Below are 20,392 nucleotides of genomic sequence, written 5' to 3' on the forward strand. Positions count from 1 at the left end.
GGTTTGGGGGAGTAACCCTAGCCCAAGATATATATATATACACTTTGTTTCTATACTCATTGATGTCTTGCAAATCTCTTGTGTGCGGTGCTAGAGTGCGTGTCTACTATTTTCACTCAAGGGTTTAGCTACTTTAACCTATGTTTAGTTAGTTCAAACTTTTTTGAATATGGAACATAAGTGGTTTGCCATGGCCCTACAAAGAGCCAACACACTCACACCCTACAACTTAGGCCTAGACTCACAAGCCCTAGACCTTAAGACCTCTGAACCACTATTACAAAAGTGCAAATATTTCAATTATGATTCAAATACCTTATGGTCCTTTCAATCTCAAAGAGTATTTTTATTTAAGATTTTTATTGATTTTTATTTTTAGGTCAAATAATTGCAAACCCCCAAAACTTGAAACCTTTTGCTTTTACTTTTCAAGGTCAATTTTAACAATTCACATGACACTAAACCGCAAACACTTCGCTTCAAGAAGAGAGAGATTAGTTCTAATACACTTTCTATTTGCAAAAATCGAGAACCCTACGGCTTTGGTTGCACAATGCTCATTTGCTTTTTAACTCTCGTCATTTTCAGCTTGCACAATGCTCATATTGTGGTTGACGATGAAGCCATTGGATTTACTTTGGTGGATAATCTCGCAAGGTCTACTTTCCTCGAGTAACAAGCAAACGTGAGGAGATAGTAAGGCTGCTCGCGAAGCTCCCATCCATGGCGCACGATTCTCCACTTCCCTCCAAGCCTCTCGGAACTATCCGCATTCCGTCCATATTAATCGGTACAGCTCTCGCCCTTCTCTGATTCGCCGCCACTGATTTGTCGGAGTACAATTCTGCTTTACACAGACACACGGATATAAATGATTGCATGCTTTCCGCGAGAGCCTACGCTTTTAACGGCAATCCGCCGAGGAAAGACTAGGGCGCCATTTCAACGAGTCACAGCTTTATTGTGTCCTCTTTGGCAGATGCATACATGAGAAATCAAATAGCTTCGACTTTTGCTTGTTCACCCTTTATCGCCATGTCCCCGCCTTGTGCGAACGTTCAGCCGGTGGGTCATAAGTGACCAAATGCACTGCTTTTTCCTGTCACACTCGCGAACCTGCAATCACTATAAGCTTCTCTTTGACTGAACGATCAGGCTGTGAATGATATTACGAAATTACAAAACCCCCCAACTTCAAAACGGTGCGATTTTCGAAAGGATATCTTACAGTCCGATTGGTTATCTGACCGTGGGCGCTGTCATACTTAAAAATAACATCTGAAATTGATTGAGCTCAGTGTCTGTGGAGCCCCTTGAACAGACTTGAAGGGTTGCGCGTGGTAATAAAGCAGAATCGATGCAATTGCCTCCTGAAAACTCGAGGCGGGGTTTTAAAGCAATTTTAAGCTTGGTTGGGCACTGGTCGCCTGAACAAGTATGAGTGATTATAATAAGCGGCGGTTGTATTTCCCGCAGTCGTATTGTCGGTATAGTAGAGTGAGTCAAAATTTCAACTTATTATGCTTGTTCACAATGGCTGGGAAACCTGCAACAATGAGTGGAGGAGCAAATGCAGAGGTTCTCACGGGCTTCTACACCCGCGGCTCAGGCAGCCAAATCAGCATCAGAACATGTAAAAAAGGCCCACCCGCTGATTTCTTGGTCAGCGTTGGCTGATCTGGCCAACTTGTGAAGGGTTGCAGCCTTGACCAGCGTTGCCGTTTGCATACCTGCCGACTTTGGTCAGATGATTTGGCCAACTAGGAGCCTATAAAAAGGGGCCAGCATGAGTCTCCGGCACCCATCAGACTCCAAGTAGCTTAATATTCAGCAGCGGATAAGGGCTTCACAGTTTAGCCCTCCCCACTCCATGAGCTGTAGTCTACAGTCTCACTTCATTGAGCATCATCCCAGGCGGGTTTGTTGTGCACCTAGTGATTTGATAGGACCATAAGCAATAACGCAATAGCTAGCATACATGATGGAGATTCGAGCCCGACAGTCCCATCACATGGGTCATGTAGCTTCAAATTGGAACAAGAGAACCTATGTAATACCTGTGCCTCTGAAGAGTGCGGGGATAGATAGTTTAGAGAAGAAAGAGATTGCATTGATAGGGTGGCCAAAGAGATTGCCTAAATAGAGTGTCCAAAGAAAAAAGAGGCCTTGTCATAGAGAAAGCCAGAGAAGTCGAGGATTGTGATTTGCTCCTGTCTGTCATCCAAGCCAAAGCAGGAGAGAGGGACCTCCACATTCGCTTTTGAAACGTATGACAAAAAGGACTATCCCTTAGTTGGCTCAAATAGTTTGAGAGCTATTATAACAGCCTCCACGCATTCATGAGGTGAGTTAGTCACATGGTCGCAGAGTTGGCACATGAACCATGACTCCAATCCAATCGGAATCTGCTTGCATCCAAGTCCACAAGAGTTGACTAGGCAGCAGGATTAGATGGCTCTAGCAGCGTCAGAGCCAGCGGATCCGGGGACCCCATCCTCCACTCCCCGATGGGGGTGACATCTCCCTCTCCAACTCCCCCTTTCCCCCCCGTAGCCTGCCCCCCTCCTTTCCCCCTCCCCCTGTGCCTCCTCCTCCCCCCCTCCTGCTGTTGTCGCCCTCACCACCCGCCCTTGAGTTGTCAACCCTCCTCCCCCCTCGCTCCCCCTCCTATTGAGGCAGGGCCAGCGGTCTCTTCTTTATCCTTGCATCCCCTCTTGCCTCAGACCCAAAGCCTCCGGGCAAGGGTTTGACAGAGCCCCCCCTAACTCCTCAGGCTACGGCTTCTTCGGTGCATTCCTAGTTGTCCGCTCCTCTGCAGGACACAGCCTCAACATAGAAGGCCTCTCCAGGAGACTTATCTCAGCTCTCAGGACCGGTGCCTCACCCTGGGAAGCCTCTACTTAGGCACTTCTGGAGGATAGGTCTCTAGAACTACCTGAAGATACCCAATACATACCCCCTCACTTTGGAGGTGACAATTATGATATTGCAGCCCTGTAAGGGGGGCTCGATTGGGGTGGTCATTTACCGTACTCGCCCGTTCTGGGGGTTCAACTTCGTCACAACTAGAAAAGAAAAATGGATCCCTGCTTTGTTTGATCGGAGGATGAAGGATCAGATTTGCAGCATGATGGAGGAGCGGATGGGCCCGCAAGGGGTGGACATTTGGCTTAATAAATGGCAACACGGCCACTTTTCAGCTTGGTTTCCCACCTGAGAAACTTGGCGTAGGGTATGCCATAGGCATCATTCACCTTGGACCGGGGATACATTACTCACAGGTCATGCACTGGTCCTTACAGCCGAAATTGGGGATTGAGGTGTCCTTCATGATGCAGTGGGCCCTCAAGATTATCAAGAACTTGTTATACCCGTGATTCGGCGGTGCACCGATGCGAATTACTCTCCATCTAAACCCCCTCAAAGTCTCAGAAATCAAATACAGCCACACAGGCTCCTCCTCACGAGAGCTCTGTTTACTCAAGCCTCTTCTCCATGAGCTGGACACTAGTGATTTGGAATGTGCACGGACTTCATGGCCATACACGTTAGCAGCCACAATACCTGGATCCTTCACCGAGAGCTTCAGAGAGCAGCAGTGGTTGGGAGGTCGGTGTATTTTCTTTTGATCCAGGAGCATATGTTTTCAGCAACATTAACCAGTGCCACCATCTTTTGCCAAGGAGAGGCCTAGAGGTGTGGTCTCTCGCAATAGGTAGGAGTGGGGGAGCCTGCTGGTAGCAATTTATCTTGACAGTTTGCGGTCAAGATTCCTGGAGAGAGGCAGAGTTGTCTAGGCTTTCAGGCATGCAGACTAGAGCTAGCAATGGAAGCAATGGAGGTGGAAGCCAACGAGCTGAAATCCGTACTTCTCTAATGAATGAAAATGTACAAAGTACACACAATAATGAAACCCTAGGACAGAGTATCCTAGTAGTACCTAGTGTACTAAATGGCACATATAATAAGTGCCCTAACTGTCTTAGCTGCCTATATCTAGGCCTACAAGGCACATACCAGGGAACAGAAGGCACCAATGGGTAGCCCATGGGATGGCCTACAAACCTTTCTCCATGGTATGGGCTGAAGTATCCTGGACACGTCTCATAATACTTGAGGAATTTATGTCATGTTTGTATATGTTTATCTTGTATGGATATAGCAACCTATGACTGTACAGAGCATAATAGATCAAGTTACAAAAGGTACCAAGCTCAAAGCTTGCCGGAAAGCTTCAAACTTAGGTCGAGGAAGAGCTCCTCCCAATGAAAGTGGCAGCAAGGGCAATAACAATCCTGATAGTGGTGATCCTGGAATGGGGCAAAAGTTTCTTCAAAGTCATTGCCTTGTTGTTGTGCATAACCTTTGCAACAAGGTGGGCTTTGTAACGGTCCATTGAACCAGGAGCTTTCCGTTTGACCTTGTATACCCACTTAGTTCCAATGGCATTCTTGCCAGGAGGCAAGTCACACAACTCCCGAGTTTCATTACGATGTATTGTTCCGATTCAGCTTGCATGGCCTGCAACCAGTGATCATTGTCAAAGGCATCCTTATGGCATAGTGGCTCTTCATTGCATGCTGTAGCAACTAAATTACCACGTCCTTTTTTAAGAGCTGATCTAGTACGGGCTGGCAGAGGAGCATCTTGTTTGTTGTCTTTGAGAGTGTCAAACAGCCAACGGGAAAGTGTTTTGGGCTCCTGATTGCAGCTCTCTCTTGGTCAATTGCCCTGTGCATGATATCCTGATCAATCGGAGGCATATCAGGTGGTAAATATTGCTGATTTTTAGACTGCACAACTGGTTATAAATGACCATTAGGAGGAGGAGGAGGAACCTCAGATGTAGCATCATCATGAGGGTCTGACTGAAACAAAGGCATCAAGCTGTCAAAAATATCTGATGCATCAACTGTGGGCTGTTGTTGACAGTCCAACAAAGGCATGATGATGACTCATAAAAAACATCTCTACTAACAAAAACTTAGCCCATGCGAGGCTGGTAGAGCTCGTAGCCCTTGCTTTCTGAGCTGTACCCAATAAAAATGCATTTGACAGCTTTGTCATCCAACTTTGTTCGTGTCTGTGAAGGCACATGTGCACAAGCCAAGCAACCAAAGTCCTCATGTGAGAAATCTTGGGCTTATGGCCTGTCCAAGCCTCATAAGGTGGGATTGTTTTCAATGCCTTGGTTGGGCATCTATTCAAAATATAATTTGCACACATGACTGCATCCAACCACAATTTGTTAGGCAAGTGCTTCCCTTTGAGCATACACCTGGCCATCTCCATGACTGATCTGTTTTTCCTTTCAGCCACGGGATTTTGCTAAGGAGTGTAAGGTAAAGTGCATTGATGATGTATGCCATGTGAGGCCAAATAATCAGCAAATTCTTTTGGCATGTATTCACCCCCTTGTCCGTATTGATGTTGGCAATTTTCAGCACTTTCATTTTCTACCAAAGCAAATTCTTTTCCCCCTTGTCCGTATTGATGTTGGCAATTTTCAGCACTTTCATTCTCTACCAAAGCAATAAAATACTTAAAGCATGTGAAGACTTGAGATTTGGACTTTAGAGCAAAAATCCAGGTGTACATGGTGAAATCATCGATGAAAGTCACAAAGTAGTAAAATCCACCTATGGCTGCAACTCTCATGGAGCCACAAATATCACTGTGAACCAAATACAACTTGCAGAGTGCACCAGCTCTCTCATCCTTGGGAAATGCAAAGCGGTGCATCTTTCTAAGTAAACATGCTTCACAGACATGCTTTGCAGGCATATGCATCTTAGGAAGATCAACAACCATATCTTATGTACACAACTTTACCAACCTCTCATGCCATGAATGCCATGATAGAAGCATCAATAGATAGCATAAGTATCTGCATCTGCAAGTCTAGCATCATTCAAGCATCTGTCATATGCATCAATTCTGTCAAGTCCTCTAAGCAATGTGTCTGCCATTTCATAGTAAAGGCATGTGTAACATCATAGACTGCACACCTAACACCATAAAAAAGAACATGATATCCACAAGTAGCTATGGCTGATATGGATATGAGGTTTTTGCTGATGCTTGGTACATATAGTACGTTGTCTAGAGGGACTAGACCACGAGATAATGAAGTAATGGCAACTTGCCCAATGCCTTTTACTGAATAAGATGCATTATTTGCACGTAACTGTTCCCCCCTTTGGTGCATTTGCAAGTGAGCTAAATAACTTCATGCAGGATGTGATGTGCTTGCTAGCACCACTGTCAAAAAATCATGTATCATAACCATCAGAAAATGTCACCCCCCTTTGCGCACATGTCGCGTACCCCCCAACCCAACATGCCCCTCCCCCCTGCGTGCATGTCGCCCCCCCTCCCCATGCCCCCCCCCTTTGTGTGCGTGTCGCGTACCTGCCTCCCAATGCCTCCACCCCGCTTGTGCGCATGTCGCGTACCCCCCCCTCCCACACCCCATCCCCCCCCCTTCGCGCGCATGTCGCCCCTCCATTTGCGCGCATGTCGCCCCTCCCCTCCCTTTGCGCGCATGTTCCCCCCCCCCTATTCAGCAACTAAGCAATCCCCAATTTATGGGGCAATCTAATAGCTCACAGGCCAGCCAAAAGGCCAGCCATCTCAGCCAACCAAGTGGCCAGAAAGACCAGCTGGTCTGGCCGACCAGAACTGGCCGACCAGAACTGGCCGACCAGCTGGCAGGCCCACCGACCAGCTGGCCGACCAGCTGGCCGACCAGCTAGGTCTGGCCTATAAAAGGCTTCTGCCCCCACACTTCCTTTGACAGGACAGGACCTGCAGCTGCTCCTCATCTCCTCCATCTTTTGCTGCAGGCCCGCCTGCTCCATCTACCTCTCCTCTTCAGATCTGCCTTCACTGCTGCCTCCACTTCTGCCTCCTCTGCTGCCTCCTCTTCTGCCTCTCCTTCCTGCCTCCTGGCTGCTCCATCCTCTCCTCCAGATCTGTCCCAACTTCTGCTCCTCTGGTCAGATCTGCTCCTCTACTTCAGCTCTGTCCCTTCTGCTCCATATCTGTCCCATCCTGCTCCAGATCTGTCCCCTTCTGCTCCTCTACTCCAGATCAGCTCCTTCTGCTCCAGATCTGTCCCATCCTACTCCAGATCTGTCCCCTTCTGCTCCTCTACTCCAGATCAGCTCCTTCTGCTCCAGATCTGTCCCATCCTACTCCAGATCTGTCCCTTTCTGCTCCTCTGCTCCAGATCAGCTCTTTCTGCCCCAAATCAGCTCCTTTTCTTCATCATGTTGCTATTCCAGATAGCTTGAAGGTTCCTTCCTCAGAGCATGCTGGTTTTCAGCCATTTCCTAGGGCAGCTCCAGCCCTTCATCATCCTCGTCATCATTGAGCTACACGGAGGACTGCGTTACGCTCCCTCTGTTGCTATCTTTTCTACTGTCTCTCTACATGGAATCATCTTTTTGATTCACCTCAGCCACGGTCCTTCAGACACGACGGCTTGAGGTTCTGTATTCAGTTTTTCATATTACCGATAGGCACTATGTTTTTTGAGTTCCGTTCTTCAGTTGTGTCTGAGTATTGTCTACTTTTTGATCGCTCCACTGCAAACCCTACAGTTTCTCTATACCCCCCTCCCCCCCCCCAACCCACCATGCCCCTCCCCTCCCTTTGCGCGCATGTCGCGGACCCACACCCCCCTCCCCCCCTTGCGCGCATGTCGTGCAACCCCCCCTCCCCCCCCCCCAAACCACCCTCCCTCCCCTTTGCGTGCATGTTGCGTACCCCCCCAAACCTGACATGCCCCTCCCCCCCTTGCGCGCATATCGCGTACCCCCCCTTTGCGCGCATGTCGCGTACCCCCCCCTTGCGCGCATATTGCGTACCCCCCCTCCTACCCCCCATTCGGCCCTTTGCGCGCATGTCGCGTACCCCCCCCCCTTGCACGCATATTGCGTACCCCCCCTCCTACCCCCCATTCGGCCCTTTGCGCGCATGTCGCGTACCCTCCCCCCCCCCCCCCAAACCCACCATGCACCTCCCCCCCCATGCTCTCATGTCGCGTATCCCCCCCCCCCCCCTAAACCCCTTTCCCACACCCCATGCCCCCCCCCTTTGCGCACATGTCGCGTACCCCCCTTCCCCCCCTTTACGCGCATGTCACGTACCTCCCCCCCCTCCCCTTTGCGCGCATGTCGCGTACCCCCCTGCCCCCCCTTTGCGTGCATGTCGTGTACCCCCCCTTTGCGCTCATGTCACGTACCCCCGTCCCCCCCTTGCGCACATGTCGCGTATCCCCCCCCTCTCCCACTACCCATGTCCCCCCCCCCTACGCCAATGGTGTACCGAATTGTTATGGAGCCCCATCCTCCTTGGCCCGCATTTGGTGTACCTCTTTCCTTGGTACCATGGCTTTACAGTGGAGGACATGGACACGACACACCATGTTCCCCGTTTTTCGGTTACGCTCCGCTTCCCAGGGCTCCCAAAGGAGAATAGAGCCATCCTCTCCTCCATTGGTCGGGCATTTGGCACCATGCTCGAGTCTCCGCCAGATTCGGCCGCTTCAGTGGTAGCAGATGACGGGGTCCCTAGGATCAGGTTGGTGGTTGAGAGCACAGTGTCCCTTTCAGAGTTGATCCTCCTAGAGACCCTCGAAGGGGGCACACATCGCCAGCGAGTGGAGATTTCTAGGTTACCAGGCGAGTGTCTTCGTTGTAGAAAAATGGGTCACCTAGCAAAAAATTGCCCCCGCGGCCAAGGCCGAGCTCCTCCCCCCCCACCCCCGCAGAGTAGGCAGAGTCAGCAGGCCAGAGCCCAGCATCCCCCAGACAAGAGCAGCAGGAGTCTCAAACCGCGTGAGTGACCCCCTCAAAAGGAGACTGGACCCAGGTTAAAAGAAAAAAGAAACCAAGCAAACATATCTGCAAGTGTCGTAGGCAGAGGGCTAGATGCAAAGAGAGAGACATGGCTTTTTGAGAGGCACCTGAGGAGGAGCAGCAGCAAGAGCCCTTACGTGGAGATCCACCTCTCTTAGCGGAAGGGGCCACTGCCCAGCTAGAGGATCCTCCCGTGATGGAGGTTTAGCGCCCGCACTCACCCTTGCATCAGCAGCGAGCCCTAGGAGCTCTTGACGTTGCGATGGTGGAAGTTGTGGACGTTAGCCCGGCAGCGGCTGAGGATGTGCAAATCCACAGCCCTGGTGAGCCTGATCAACAAGGGGGCCTGTGGTCGGCGGTCGCCCCTACTCCCCCCGCCCCTCGCCCCCCTTCCCCTCCAGATCCAGATCCCGCTCCCTCTCCACTCCCCCTCCTTCTAGATTCCCCCCGCCCCCGCCCCTGCCCCTCCTCCTCGCCGCTCCTAGTATGGTCACCCTCACCACTCGCCTCCCTTCCCCCTCCCCCTCCCCCCCCCTCTCCACCTCCTCAGCAGGTTCTTCAGCCTCCCACCCCTCCCCTGCCTCGACACCCTTGCCAACAGGCAAGGGTAAGACGACGTCCGCTTTCGCTTTCTCACCGCAGCATCTTGCCCAGTTGGGGAGGAAGCCAGAGGGAAGGGGCTCGTCCTCCCGATCAACAGCTCCCAATCTCCAGCCTGGGCGTCCCTTACTCCGGAACTTCTGGAGATTGGGACCATGGAATTATCTGGAGATTCTGGACTCTTACCCTCTACCCCTGGAGGTAACACTTGTGGTCTTGCAGACTCGGAAAGGGGGCTCAATCAGCGTAGTGGGCTCCCAGACACACCCAGTTTGGAGATTCCAGTTCGCATCCACAGGGTTGGAGAAGTTGTCCCCAGTGGTGTTTGATGCTATTATGGGAGATCATATTTCACTTATGATGGACAAGTGGATGGGGCCACAGGGACTGGACCTTTGGCACGCCCATGGTGCGGAGGTGAATTTTCAGTTGGGCTTCACGCGAGAGAAGCTGATGTGTGATTTGGCGGTAGGAGTTATCAGATTGCCAATTGAGGCAAAGGTTGATCAGGCATACTACTGGCTACTCTAGAGGTGTGCAGAGTTGTTCGTGATGAATTCTAAAGGTCAAGAGGTGTGGGCAAGAGGACAAGAGCTTCCAGGTATCACAACTAACAATGCAGCTGAGTACGATGCTTTGATTCTTGGTTTGGAGGGTTGTCTTCAAAGTCAAGTTAAAGAATTGGAAGTAAGAGGAGATTCTCAACTTATTATAAAGCAAATGTAAGGGCATTACAGGACAAGAAGTCCTCATTTGAAGGAGCTTAATCAGAAGGCTATGGCACTAAGTAGTTAGTTTGATTTTTGCAAGTTTGGTCATATAAACAGAAAAGAAAATCAAAGGGTAGATGAGTTAGCTAGTCAAGCCATTGTAGTACAAGACCGGGGGGTGGTTTCTTTGGTAGACACTGGATGGCCAGAACTGCAAGATGTTCAGCAATATGTACCCTTCCACTGTCCATATAGATATCCATCCATAAGTATAAGGTTTTAGGAAAGAAATACGTCATAGATGGTGACAAAGGGTTTGGTTGCCCACAATGACCCAATTATTTATGGAGTGGACCGAGCAAAAGAAAGCGTTGTTGGTCATGCTTAACAGTCATCATCTATTAAGCACTTGTATGGTTGTAAGATCTGGCTACACCCTTACTTATTTATCTGATATTTTTTTGGTATTTTCATACTTGTTGTTGTATTTTTTTTAATTTTGTGCACATGTAATTGATATTGCATGGAGGTTCCTTTTTGCGAAACCCTACATGACTTTTGGCAGCTCCATTTAAGAGACCACGTCTTTTAGTGCAAGCATACATGAGACCGTATTTGGCACCAACATGGGTGAATCTCTTACAAGATATGCATTGATGTAATGATCTTACATCTGCAGTAAAGTGCTGCAATGTCTGGCTGAAGTGTGGGCACCTATGCTCCTTCCAAAAATCTGTCCTTTGCTATGCTGCTCCTTAGTGAGCTTCAATGGCTTCTGTGGCAGTAAGGACTAGGGGGCATATGTACCCAGTTATATAGGATGAGGGCGGCTGCGCCCCCCCAAACACACACATGCATGGTTCTATGCTGACTGGACTGCTAAGCTGAAGTCAAGCCAGATTTGGCCGACCAGACTGAATATCCCAACCTCTTTCTAGCGCCCCACTGACTGTTCAAGAGGCTGGCTGACGTTTCCTGGGGCTATAAACCCCCCAATACTTCTCCTATTGGCCCTTAGGTGGGCTCTTCCATAACCCCAGCCATGGGCTCTTATTTTCGATAGATCTTCCCTCAAGTAGGACCAGATCTAGCCCCTAGGGCTACTCTTATGCATGCCAACCGCTGTCCATGTGGGAGCCATGCTGCTGCCCACGACGGCCCATGTAGACAACTCTTTCCACGTACATTTGCCCATGGGTGCCTATATGGTGTGCCCACATGGCAGCCGCTCTCAGATCCATAGTTCCTTGGTGTAAGCCCTGAGTCGCCTTCATATGGGTTTGCACAGGTGGGGCATTAAACCTTCTACCCCAACAAGGACTTGGATTGTGGCGATGAAGCACCATTTATAGAGCTTGCAAGGGCAGTTTTTTAATTAAGATCTTTATGCGACAATGCAGATGCCCTCGCTATCAAGGCCGACCAAGTGAACTTGTAGCTCTACAATACCAACACTTTTGTGTGCATACTCCTGTTCGCTTTCATATTTGGTCAGTCACTCAACCTCATTCACCAAGGAGGTCAATCATCGATGTTTATGCCATGAGGCAGAGCCCTTGGGAAGTCAAGGGAGCATGTTGGTGAGGATGTGAGAGCTGAAAATTGTGCTTGGGTTTTGGAAAAGATACTTTTGGTGCAAGATATGAGAGCAAGGAAGTGGGAGGGATGTAGGCAAAGGAGAGGCTGAATGAGGAGGGAGCAGGTTTCACATAGGAGGGAATGCAACAGGGAGTTTATGATCAGGTTGCTTGGGGAGTTAGGTTGCCTACACGTTAGAATGCCAAGGATAATTGATACAGTGTTCAGGAATACCATGATGCCATCTCTAGTTGTCCAAGTTGCCATCCCTTCGAGTGATGTTCCAAGTATGGCAGATTTGGGGACTGCTGTTTATCCATTCAAGGAAGAGTAGCGGAACACTGTTCCCTGAAAAAATGGCTTGTGTATCTATATTTTCTCATGCCTTCTTTGTTTTGTGTAGGTTGAACAGAAGATTTAATTGGCACCTGGCACAACCATTCTATTTTAGTGATACGTGTGCTGTAAATTTCTTTCTTAACTGAAATGTTTTGTTTCTGGGGGTTTCCAATTCTGGGCCATTCATTTCCTTTGATATCATACGTGAAAAACATTTCATTTTCTTATTTTGTTTAGCCCTCAGAGATAATTTTTTTCTGCTTCATGCGGAAGCACCATGACCTCTTGAGTGACTAAATGTTTTGTTGTCTCCTTGTGTGTCCCTTATCTCTTCTATCCCTTTCACAATCTAGGATTATGGCAGGTGGCTGGGGGGCATGGGAAAATCAATATGGAGACGGCAATTCAGGAGATGAAGAAATATGCGGATGCTGGATTCTGTGCTTTTGATATGGCAGACATTTGTGAGTTTTCTTACTGCTTAGTTATTATGTGCTTGCTTTATGCTGTGGGTTTTCTCTTGTATAGATATACCTCCTGAAAACTTATATTATGTTGCTGTGCTTGTGTTCTACTATTTTTGAATATTGAGAGAAAACAGAAGCATGTTGATAAAGTGAAATCTGTGCTGATAGAGATTTGATGGTTAGGACTGTGTGGCCTTATAAATCTTTACATTGATTACACGAGTATTAAAATGATTGGCATTAAGGTTTTCAGCTATTGATTGATGATATGTTGGATTAGTAGAGGTCACCTCCCCATCTGTGAGCTCCCAAATGAGGAGTGCATCGCGGGGGTGGACCACAAAGAAAAAGAAAGGGTTTTGGGGCTGCCACATGGGCGGCAAACAGGCTGCCATGTGGGCAGCACAGAGATGGGAGTACCTGGCAGAGGCAAACCACTGTGGAGGGCAGATCTGGCAGAGACATGTGCGGCCAGAGGCTGCCTTTGCTTGGAAAGGCAGACCTGCGCAGGGTTTACAGCAAGGAAAGGCTGCGATGAGGCAGGGATGATGTCAGCACCTTTACGGATAGGGTGGACTGGTTTGGAGCAGAACCTGAAGCTGGAAGTGGCCTTGGAGGATGCGGGTCTGCAGCAGTGTGGAGGAGGAAGAATCATGACAGTTGTGGGCAGGCTTTGGGCCTGCTATATGGCCACAAACAGGGCGGATTTGGGCAGGCCTGCCTAGGACCAATGGCAGCCTTCTACGTGGCCAGGCAGGGCCAGCCAAACCTCAAAGCATGTGCCCCCACAGGGGGTTTTACAGACCAGCATGGAGTCGGCTGGTAGGTCAGTTCCAGTCGGTTCATTTAGGACTGATTGGTTGATTATTTTGGAGGGGGCCTTTCCCTATACAAAGGAGGCACTTGGGCCTCATTTTGGTATCATTTGGAGCAGCCAACCACCAGCAGACGAGAGCAGCAGACCAGCCTCTTTTGGGCTCACATCCAGGAGGAGAAAAGAGTGTTGGAGGGCTGCATACTAAGCTTGGAAGGGCTGCCCACCTAGGCTGACAGTTTGGGCAGTAAGGTGGAGAGATCACTGGACGGAGAGTCTACATAAGCTTAGAGAGGAGCACACGGGCTCAGGGATCTAGGAGTGCCAAGCAGATAGTAGGAGAACTTTTGGTAAGATTAGAGGACCCCGGTTTGGTGGACTTTGCATCTCTCTTTTTATATTGTGTCCGGTTTTGGACGGAACATACCATTTGGATTCTATATCTTTCTTGGACCACTGTCTATTTACTGGCTTGCACACATAACTATGGTTGCGAAGTACACACAAGTAAAAGAAGTATTTGATTCTGTAGTTAAACACTTATGTGTGCAATTCCCATGGACGCTCTATCAGTCTTCCACTGCGGGATACCCTCTGTAGGGATAATTTCTAACATGGTATAAGAGCCCTGACGAAAGTTCACGGGAAGTGGAGCTTGAAGGCCAGGACCTTACTGAAGGACAACCTTGATTCAGGAAGGGGATTCAGTTTAGGATCACATCTTTGAAATGAAGGTGGTGCGGGATTAGCTGGAGGCAGTTGGTCAAAGGATGAGCTTGACTAGGATGGCAAGGCTATGGTTAGGAATGATCCCCCGGAGCTATAGGAGTTTTGTGACTACAATGATTGTAGGGCAGAGGGTGGCGCCCGTTCGAGGTGTTGGTTCCATTGCTGTTGCTACAAGAGGGAAAAGAAGTATGATGGAACAAGATGATAAAGCCCTAACAACTCAGGATAGGAGCAAAGGCAAGGGTAAGAGTAAGTTTGGCAAAAGCAAGCCGAAGAATGACAAATTTGATTATGGAGCAGACTCTTCCTGTCAGGATGTCTGACATTGAGAAATGGTCAGAAGAGGAGTCAGAGACCTTTGCAAAGGTGATGGACAGTAACGAGTGCTTGGAGTCATCTGGGTGCTTGGCTGGTGTTGCTAACACAAAGCAGGATTCTTTGACAAGACCTGAGGACTCAGAGTCAGAGGGAGGCTGTGACTTAGAGAGGGACAACACAGAACCATACGTGGAGACTTACGGTCTAGGTAATTTGGATTTATGCTTGGGATATAACATCTCAAGTATGCTATTTGGTTGCATACCTAGACATAGGACGTTTCGAATAGACCCTGAGAGCATGGTGGCTGGAGAACTTCAATCTGTTCACTTATCATGAGGGGGACAGTTGGAGGATATTGGTACCTAGAGTGCTCAAGTTCGAAGGTGGGTTCGTGATTGAAGGTGGGGGTGCCATTAGGTGCTACCTTGGATGGACGTGTGTACCATAGTAGTGTGCTTATCAAGAACCAGACTTGGCGGTGTAGGAGCCACTAGATGAAAAGCTAGAAGCAACTTCGATACCGTAATGATCCAGAGGGCTATGACCCTGGAGCTACTAGAGCATCTTCATCGAATGAACGGTATCGAGCCAAGATGTTATATGTTTGTGTGTGTGTGAGAGAGAGATAGGTGTGTGTGTGTGTGTGTGTAGAGGAGAGACCCCAACCATGGCGAAATGAGCGTCTCTAGGGCTTCCTAGGCTCCCGTTTTCTTCCTCGGCCTCCCTTCCAGCTCTGCTGCAGTCCGCGACCCTACTCCTGCAACCGTACAGAACGTACGGTTGTCCGTACAAGCTGTATGGCCCTCCGTACAGAAGTTCTTGGTAGTTGCGCCTCTCTGCTGCAGTCCGCGTCCCTGTTCCGCGTCCCTGTTCTGCATCCATTCAGAACGTATGGTTGTCCGTACAGGTTGTACGACCCTCTGTACAACAGTCTTGGTAGTCATGCTTTCTTGCGCTGATTTCTGCAAGCTCCTGTCGCATTCTTCTACTAGCTTGGGCGTTTTCTTCAAGTCTCCCGTCGTGTCCTTTTGCAAGTTGGGTTTGGCCGTATAGCTTTCCTTTCTGTGTTCCCTAGCTGCTCGTTTATCTACCCGTTCTCTCTGTTTTTGGTTCTATTCCCTTTCATATCTGTAATTCTCTATTTCTATCTTCTTTCTACTTCTTGTTCCTATCCTATACTTTTTTGTAGTGTGTGTGAGATTCTTTCTTCTTTACTTGCTCTCTATACATATTTCAGTTTCTTTACCTCTTCTCCTCTTCAAAAAAATGGCAGACTGTCCATATGAAAAGACGTTTCAAAAAGAAAGATCAGTCCAAAGCAAAAAGCAAAAGCAGGTCATGGGTCAGGATGACCCCTTTCTTGCCTCTACAGAGGCTCAACTTGTATATGAGGTGATGCACAAAGGTTTCAAAGATACTAGAAAAGTTGGAAAGATCCAGTTCCCACCACAGGCATCATGGTGGAAGTGGATGATATTTTTGATCCAGTCAAAGAATATGCCAAGCATGCCGTCATTATCTTTTTTCAAGGACGTATGCTTGCTGTTGCAGATGTTGGTAACTGGTTGACTAGAACCCTGGGTGGTTGCTATGTCAAAAAAGTTCACTATGCAGCAAGGGTTTTTTTTGAAGTGATCATGGCAGATGAAGAGCACATGCAGATTTTATTGGAGCACTCTCCTCTTTTCTATGGGCAGCATATGGTTCATGTGTTGCCCTGGTCTCCCACCAGACTCCAGAGACTATCAGGCATTGATCCGACACAGATACCTTGTCTTGGTGGAAGTTGTGGACTTCCCTCAATGTTTGGCTTCTCTTTTGCCCAAAATTGCAGCATCTCTTGGCAAAGTGATTTGTTCACCACGGCCTAATGGCAATTCAAACAGATTTTGTGTTTTGTGGGACACAGATAATCCAACCCCAGACTCATATTCGGTTACAATGAATAATGTTTCCATGGGCAGTGCCTTCTATAAACTGAAATGGGGTCTTTTTGTAGGTGCTTGCTTTGAATGCAAGAAGTTTGGGCATATGGCTTCGCAATGCCCTTCACATACTCCAAAAATGCTAGTGCAAGCTGATTTGTCTTCGCCTCCGAGCAAGACTTCTACTATCCCCTCTTTGATGAAGACTAAGGGGGTGAAACAGTTTTTTGCTGTCCAGGACAAAGGGAAAGCACCGGTTGCTTCAAATGGTGACGTTTCTTCTTCTGTGCCTTCGGCCTCTCATCCTTAGGCAAAGGAAAAAACTTTGAATGATGCTTGGCAAACCCCAAGAAAAGTCTTTTCACCTAGGAGACCTTTGCCCTCCTGAACTTGGAATGGTGTTTCATCTGAGGGCAAAACACCGGCTAAGAATTCTGGTATTGGTTTGACTTGGGCTGAGGTGACAGCCAATTGTACCCTCTTTCCAGAAGAGGAAGTTGTTACATTATTGTCTCTTCCTTAGGCTGAGTTTTCTTCTCAGGGCCGAGGCCTGGATACTGAGGTGGAAATGCAGACATAGAAGACATTTTTGCTGTTGTACATACTTGTCCTATATCTGTAAATATGCTTGATCATCTCAAATGTGTCACTTTGAATGTACAGGGTTTGTGTGATGCTCGAAAATGGAAATTGGTCTGGCTGTATATATGCCAATTGCAGCCTGATATAGTGGCTTTGCAAGAGCATAATCAGCATTTGTATGCTGGAAAATTTGGACATTTTGCTGGTTATGACATTTTTTATGCTGGAGAGCACTCTTTCTCTGGGGTAGCTTTTTTGGTTAAGCATGATCTTCACCCTATTGTGGTCTTCAATGATCACCATGGTCGATGGATGATCATACAATGCCTTATTCTTTTTTTTTTGGCACAAAAAGTAGTGCTAGTTATATTGCTTGAAAACGAGAGTACAAGAGGGCCTAAAGGCCAGCGGGCTGCAATCACAAAACGGATATAGCCCGTGGTAACAAAATACTAATTACAAGCCTCTCAGGGCATAATCATCGGAGTGTGGACAAACAGCCACGGTGGGGGGGAGTAATGCCATTGAAGACTCTGAGCAGAGTGCTAGAAGAACAGCTCTCGATGGTCCCAGTCGCGAAGGAAGCGCTGTCTCTTCTCCTTCCCTCCCCCTGAATCTGATCCCACTGACCCTTGAGCGTGTGAATGATCGTGCTCCAAATGTCCGCTAAGGGTCTGGGTAGCAGAAGAAGCCTGATCTCCTAAGGTCTGCGCGCATCTGGAAGTCCAGATATGCCAGCCTGCAAGACTCCCTATGATCTCCCAAACTGGGTGCCGAGTCATCGCTCCTGCATCAGTCTCTGTCAGATGCCAAGGGAAGCTGTCCATATATGCCCAGGTGGCCTGCGTGATGAAGAAAATTGGATCCTGCCTAGAGAACTCATAAGCCAAGTGATGTCCCATCTCGGTGCTGCACCAACAAACAGCTCCCCAAGTGACTGGTCCTAGCTCGGGTGCAGCCCTCGCTAAGATCCCCATGACTCCCTTCCACACTGTCTGAGCATGCGAGCAGCTCCAAAGGCAGTGCTTCAGGGACTCCTCCTGAAAACACATCTGGCAGTGTCCCTCCTGCCCCATCTGCCTCAGCCAGCTGCCAACTGGTAGCCCCTTGTGGGCCACCATCCATAGAAAGTAAGAGATCATCCTCGGCCGCCAGCTTGCCCAAAGAGTCTTCCAGAATGTGCGAAGAAAGACCAGAGATATCCCTTGGGCATACCAACTACGTGCCTGTGTGGGTAGCCCGCATTGGAGAGCCTCAAGAGCACGCCTACTAGTACGCGCACTGTATGAGAAGAAGGGGGTATAGCTGACGCACCTCGAGGGGGGACTGTCAGATGTGCTAATAATGCCACAGTGATGTCTGTGGCCCAATGAGGACAAATGCCATCGGGGGGTATAAGTATTTCATGACTCTCATTGATGATTTCACAAGATATTGCTAGGTATATCCTTTAAAAGCCAAATTTGAAGTTTTCTTATGCTTTGAGAGATGGCTGAATATGGTTGAGAATGAATCTGACATCAAAACTGCTTTTTTTCATGGGGATCTGCAGGAAGAAGTCTATGTCACACAACCTTCTGGCTTTGAGGTTGTTAATTCTTAAAATAAAGTATGCCGGCTTAGAAAAGCCCTTTATGGTTTGAAGCAGGCACCCAGGGCATGGTATGCCAAAATTCATGCACACTTACTATCCCTTGGTTTACAGAATAGTCCCACAGAACCCACTCTTTATATCCGTGGGAGTGGATCTGATTTTTTAGTGCTGATTTTATATGTGGATGATATGCTCATCACGGGCCCAGATACTCAGCAAATTGCAGCTTTCAAAGCTGATTTGCAGCAGATTTTTGACATGTCAGACATGGGACGGCTCCATTATTATTTGGGCATTCAGTTTGCTCATGTTGAGGGGGGTATCATGATGTCTCAGTCCAAGTATATTGGACAGCTCCTTGCTCGTTTTCAGTTTGAGGATTGCAAGCCAATCTCTACTCAAGTGGACCCTGGCTTCAAATTCTCAGCTCATGATGGGAGCCCACCATGCGATATCACTCTTTATCACCAGGCTGTTGGATGCGTTATTTATTTATGTCACACCTAACCTGACTTGCAGTATGCAGTATCTCAGCTCAACAGATTCATGCACATGCCCAATTCACATCATTGGCAGGCAGTGAAGAGAGTCTTCAGATATCTCAGAGGCAGTTAGGATTTAGCCCTCTTCTATGGTGATCAGGGTTCACTTACCATGCATGCTTACACAGATAGTGACTGGCCAGGATGTTCCGACACCAGAGTGTCACATACTAGCAATTGTTTTTTGCTTGGCAATTCATGTATCTCTTGGCTCAGCAAGAAGCAACCAACAGTGGCCATGTCTAGCTGTGAGGCTGAGTACAGGGCAGCTTTCACCGCTACAGTACAGTGTGTTTGGCTTCGACAGTTACTTACAGATCTTGGTATTCGCCAGACATCCTCCACTATTGTCTACACTGACAGTCAGAGTGCTTTGGCCATTGCGCGTAACCCAGTGTTTCATGCGCGTACCAAGCATATTGAAGTTCACTATCATTATGTTCGGGAGCGGTTGTCAGCAGGAGACATAGAGTTGCCCTATCTTCCCAGAGAGGAGGACATAGCAGATATGTTTACAAAGGCACTTCCTCGTCCCAAGTTCGAAGTCTTTTGACAGGCTTTACACTTGGTTTCCTTTGTTACATGATCTGACATCCCTTGTACATTCATAGGTGGCTATATCCTTTTGGATGAACATGTGCCACCATGACTAGAAAATACGAGGTATTCTCAGACGTTTCCAGAGTACTTCAGCCCATCCCATGGAGGGGGGTTTGTAGGCCATCCTCTGGTGGTTCTAGTGATGCCCTATAGGCCATGGTATGTGCCTTGTAGGCATAAATAAAGACACTTATAGTGTTAGTGTCTTTTAGGCCACATAGGACACTTAGTTCTATGTGACACCTAGGACACTTAGTCGTAGGTGTAGGTACTTGTACCATGTACTCTTTAGTTTTTGGATAATCCAAGTTTGACGTGATGGGTGCTCTTCTGCGACCTTTTGCTATCTGCACTCTCTTTCCTATCAGATCCTACAAAAAATAGGAGATCTCGTCTAGAAGGTCTCTGGAATATGAACAAAACCACAATAAGTGCTGAATACTCTCAGGAGTATGATGACATCTTGGACAAAGAGGAGAGGCAATCTTTCTTTGAGCCAATTTCACTCCCACTGGAAAAATACCAACAATACATCTCCAGAAAAAGAGTCTCTGCTTTAATGGCATTTTCAACTTCCATATCAATTTCAATATTCCTTTCCACCAAGATAAAGACTTATTCAGATGCCAAAGAGAATTTGCATGATGAGCAATCCATGGAGGAGGTAAAATCAATCGATAAGCCTGTATGGAAGTCAATAAATGCAAAGGCTGAGAGGATCAACCTG

The 20,392-nt window shown here is 48.1% G+C and overlaps 1 protein-coding gene across 4 annotated transcripts in view; it reads left to right on the plus strand.

Annotated features, from left to right (window-relative positions):
• Nucleotides 1-602: 602 nt before the first annotated feature.
• Nucleotides 603-20,392, plus strand: part of LOC147899005 (uncharacterized) — a 64,503-nt gene continuing 44,713 nt past the window's right edge. For 2 of the 4 annotated variants that reach the window (XM_087378421.1, XM_087378422.1), the window contains exons 1-2: nucleotides 605-790; nucleotides 12,445-12,555. In XM_087378421.1, coding sequence (XP_087234547.1) covers nucleotides 724-790; nucleotides 12,445-12,555 — 178 coding nt within the window. In that variant the 5' untranslated portion in view covers nucleotides 605-723. Of the gene's footprint in view, nucleotides 791-12,444; nucleotides 12,556-20,392 lie in introns of all 4 variants that reach the window. The other 2 variants (XM_087378423.1, XM_087378424.1) reach the window with 2 other exon arrangements.

The sequence above is a fragment of the Dipteris shenzhenensis genome, chromosome 8 (assembly GCF_047967505.1).
Source record: "Dipteris shenzhenensis isolate YYH24624 ecotype China chromosome 8, Dip_SZ_1.0, whole genome shotgun sequence".
Classification (NCBI taxonomy): domain Eukaryota; kingdom Viridiplantae; phylum Streptophyta; class Polypodiopsida; order Gleicheniales; family Dipteridaceae; genus Dipteris; species Dipteris shenzhenensis.